Here is a 1,905-nt window from a genome sequence, read left to right as displayed (position 1 = left end):
ACATGTACACACATGTACATACACCCACACTGATGTGTTCACACACAGCATCACACACAAACACACACACATAACATATAAAAAGAAATGAATGCATAAATAGACAGATACATAAATAAAATTTAGCTAGGCTGTGAGCTGGAGCCATGTATGTTAAGACACATTTAAAGCTGTTTTATTTAAAAAATCTTTTTAATTATAGAAAATTTAATATTGATTATGAAGAAACAATACAGGGTTGTATGAGCTGACACAGAGAAGAGACAAAGAACATAAACTTTATTTGATTATGAGAGATTGTTCAGAAATATTACAGAAAGTGACTAGTGAAATAACTTTGATTTGCTGAAAATAAGTTGTCATTTGGTGAAAAATGTATATGTAAGTACACTTACACATAAACTTAAGCAAATGTCTTAATCTTCTCATCTGCCTAAACTACTCCTTGTTTTAATAGTTTGTATTAGAAGAGTCTGGGCTTAAAATATTTCTTTGACATTAAGGTGTATCCACAGGATGGCAGTATATTCTCAGATACCCAGATGCAATCTTTCCCATGGTCCTTTGTGTCTATGTGTGTTGTGGGGGTGGTGAGAGGGAGGAGGAGGGCTTTTGATGTGGCAGTGGAAACTAGGACCTTCTTTCTGATTGGATGAACAGTTTGGGGTTTTTCTTTTTTATGCATCTTACACGAGAAGAATTTGAACTCCCTAATGCTGGTCCTCGTGTTATGGTTGAAGTGTGACTCTTCAGAGAAAACAGTAATGCATCCCTTAAGTGTTTTTATAGTAGCACTGTGGCTTCAACTGAGGGGTGAGTTTGTCCATTTTTATGGAAACATATAATTATAACATGCAAAGGTGTTGTGCACACATATATTAGGAGTGTGGTTAGAAATACTAATGTTCTCATGCTGAAACAAAAGCAGCTGGGAGGCCCATGGGGAAGCCATTCTGGGGTGATAGCATCCATATGCATTCAGTCCTGTTTGTCTGACCTTTGTCTTTCCGCACAGGGGTGAGCAGCCAGCAGAAGGTGCAGCAGAACCCAGAAATCCTCAGTGTCACAGAGGGAGCCCTGGCCTCTCTCAACTGTACTTACAGTGATCCTAATTATGATTACTTCTGGTGGTACAGACAGTATCCTGGGAAAAGTCCTGAGTTGCTCATGTCTATCTTCTCCAATGGTGAAAAGAAAGAAGGCAGATTCACCGTTAATCTCAATAAAGCCAGCCTGCATGTTTCCCTGCACATCAGAGACTCCCAGCCCAGTGACTCAGCTGTCTACCTGTGTACAGTGAGCACACAGTGCTCCCCAGACACCTGCAGTCTATACCCAAACCCAATGGGCCCCAGCAAGGTCTGGACTAGTGTGCAGAAAACAGGATGGAGAAATTCTGATTGTTCTCCTTGTACTTCATACCTAGTAGGAATTAGAGCCACAGGAGGGAGGAGTTGACTCACAGGGAAAATACTTTATTATTTCTGAGAATGCATGAAACACTTATTGTTGTGGTTAAAATATTCACTTTATTTAACTGAAGAAAATCATTCATTATATTTTAATTAAGGTTTCTGTCCCCCATTTCCTTCCAGATTCTCCCCAACCTCCCTACACAAATATCATAACTGCTTTCTCTTTTATCTCTCCCTTTAATATACAAATAGGCAAAAAACAAAAGAAAACAAAAGAAAGAAAAGGCACAAAGAAATATACATACAGAGACATATTGTTGTTAGAGTTTCAAAGCAGAAGGAATGATACCTTGGCGTATTGGAGCCAGGGGACACCAAAAAGTCACACCATTCAACAGGCCTCACACAAGAGATTTACTGGAGGGGAGTAAACAGAGGGTGCCTCTGATCAAGGATGGAAGCAGAAAAGAGGGTGGGCTGTGATGGCACT

General features: G+C 39.7%; 1 gene segment (V, D, J or C); it reads left to right on the top strand.

Annotated features, from left to right (window-relative positions):
• Positions 1–718: 718 nt before the first annotated feature.
• LOC121138433 lies at positions 719–1,425 on the top strand (the record flags this gene model as incomplete). The annotated part of the segment is given in 2 exon segments: positions 719–813; positions 1,016–1,425. Coding segments are annotated over 2 exon segments (459 nt in total), but the record flags the coding sequence as incomplete, so codon positions are not given.
• Between the last annotated feature and the right edge of the window lie 480 nt (positions 1,426–1,905).

The sequence above is a fragment of the Mesocricetus auratus genome, unplaced genomic scaffold (assembly GCF_017639785.1).
Source record: "Mesocricetus auratus isolate SY011 unplaced genomic scaffold, BCM_Maur_2.0 contig_10395_pilon_obj, whole genome shotgun sequence".
Classification (NCBI taxonomy): Eukaryota; Metazoa; Chordata; class Mammalia; order Rodentia; family Cricetidae; genus Mesocricetus; species Mesocricetus auratus.
Note: the sequence above shows the minus strand (reverse complement) of the source record. Positions and strands in the feature narration are given on the sequence as shown.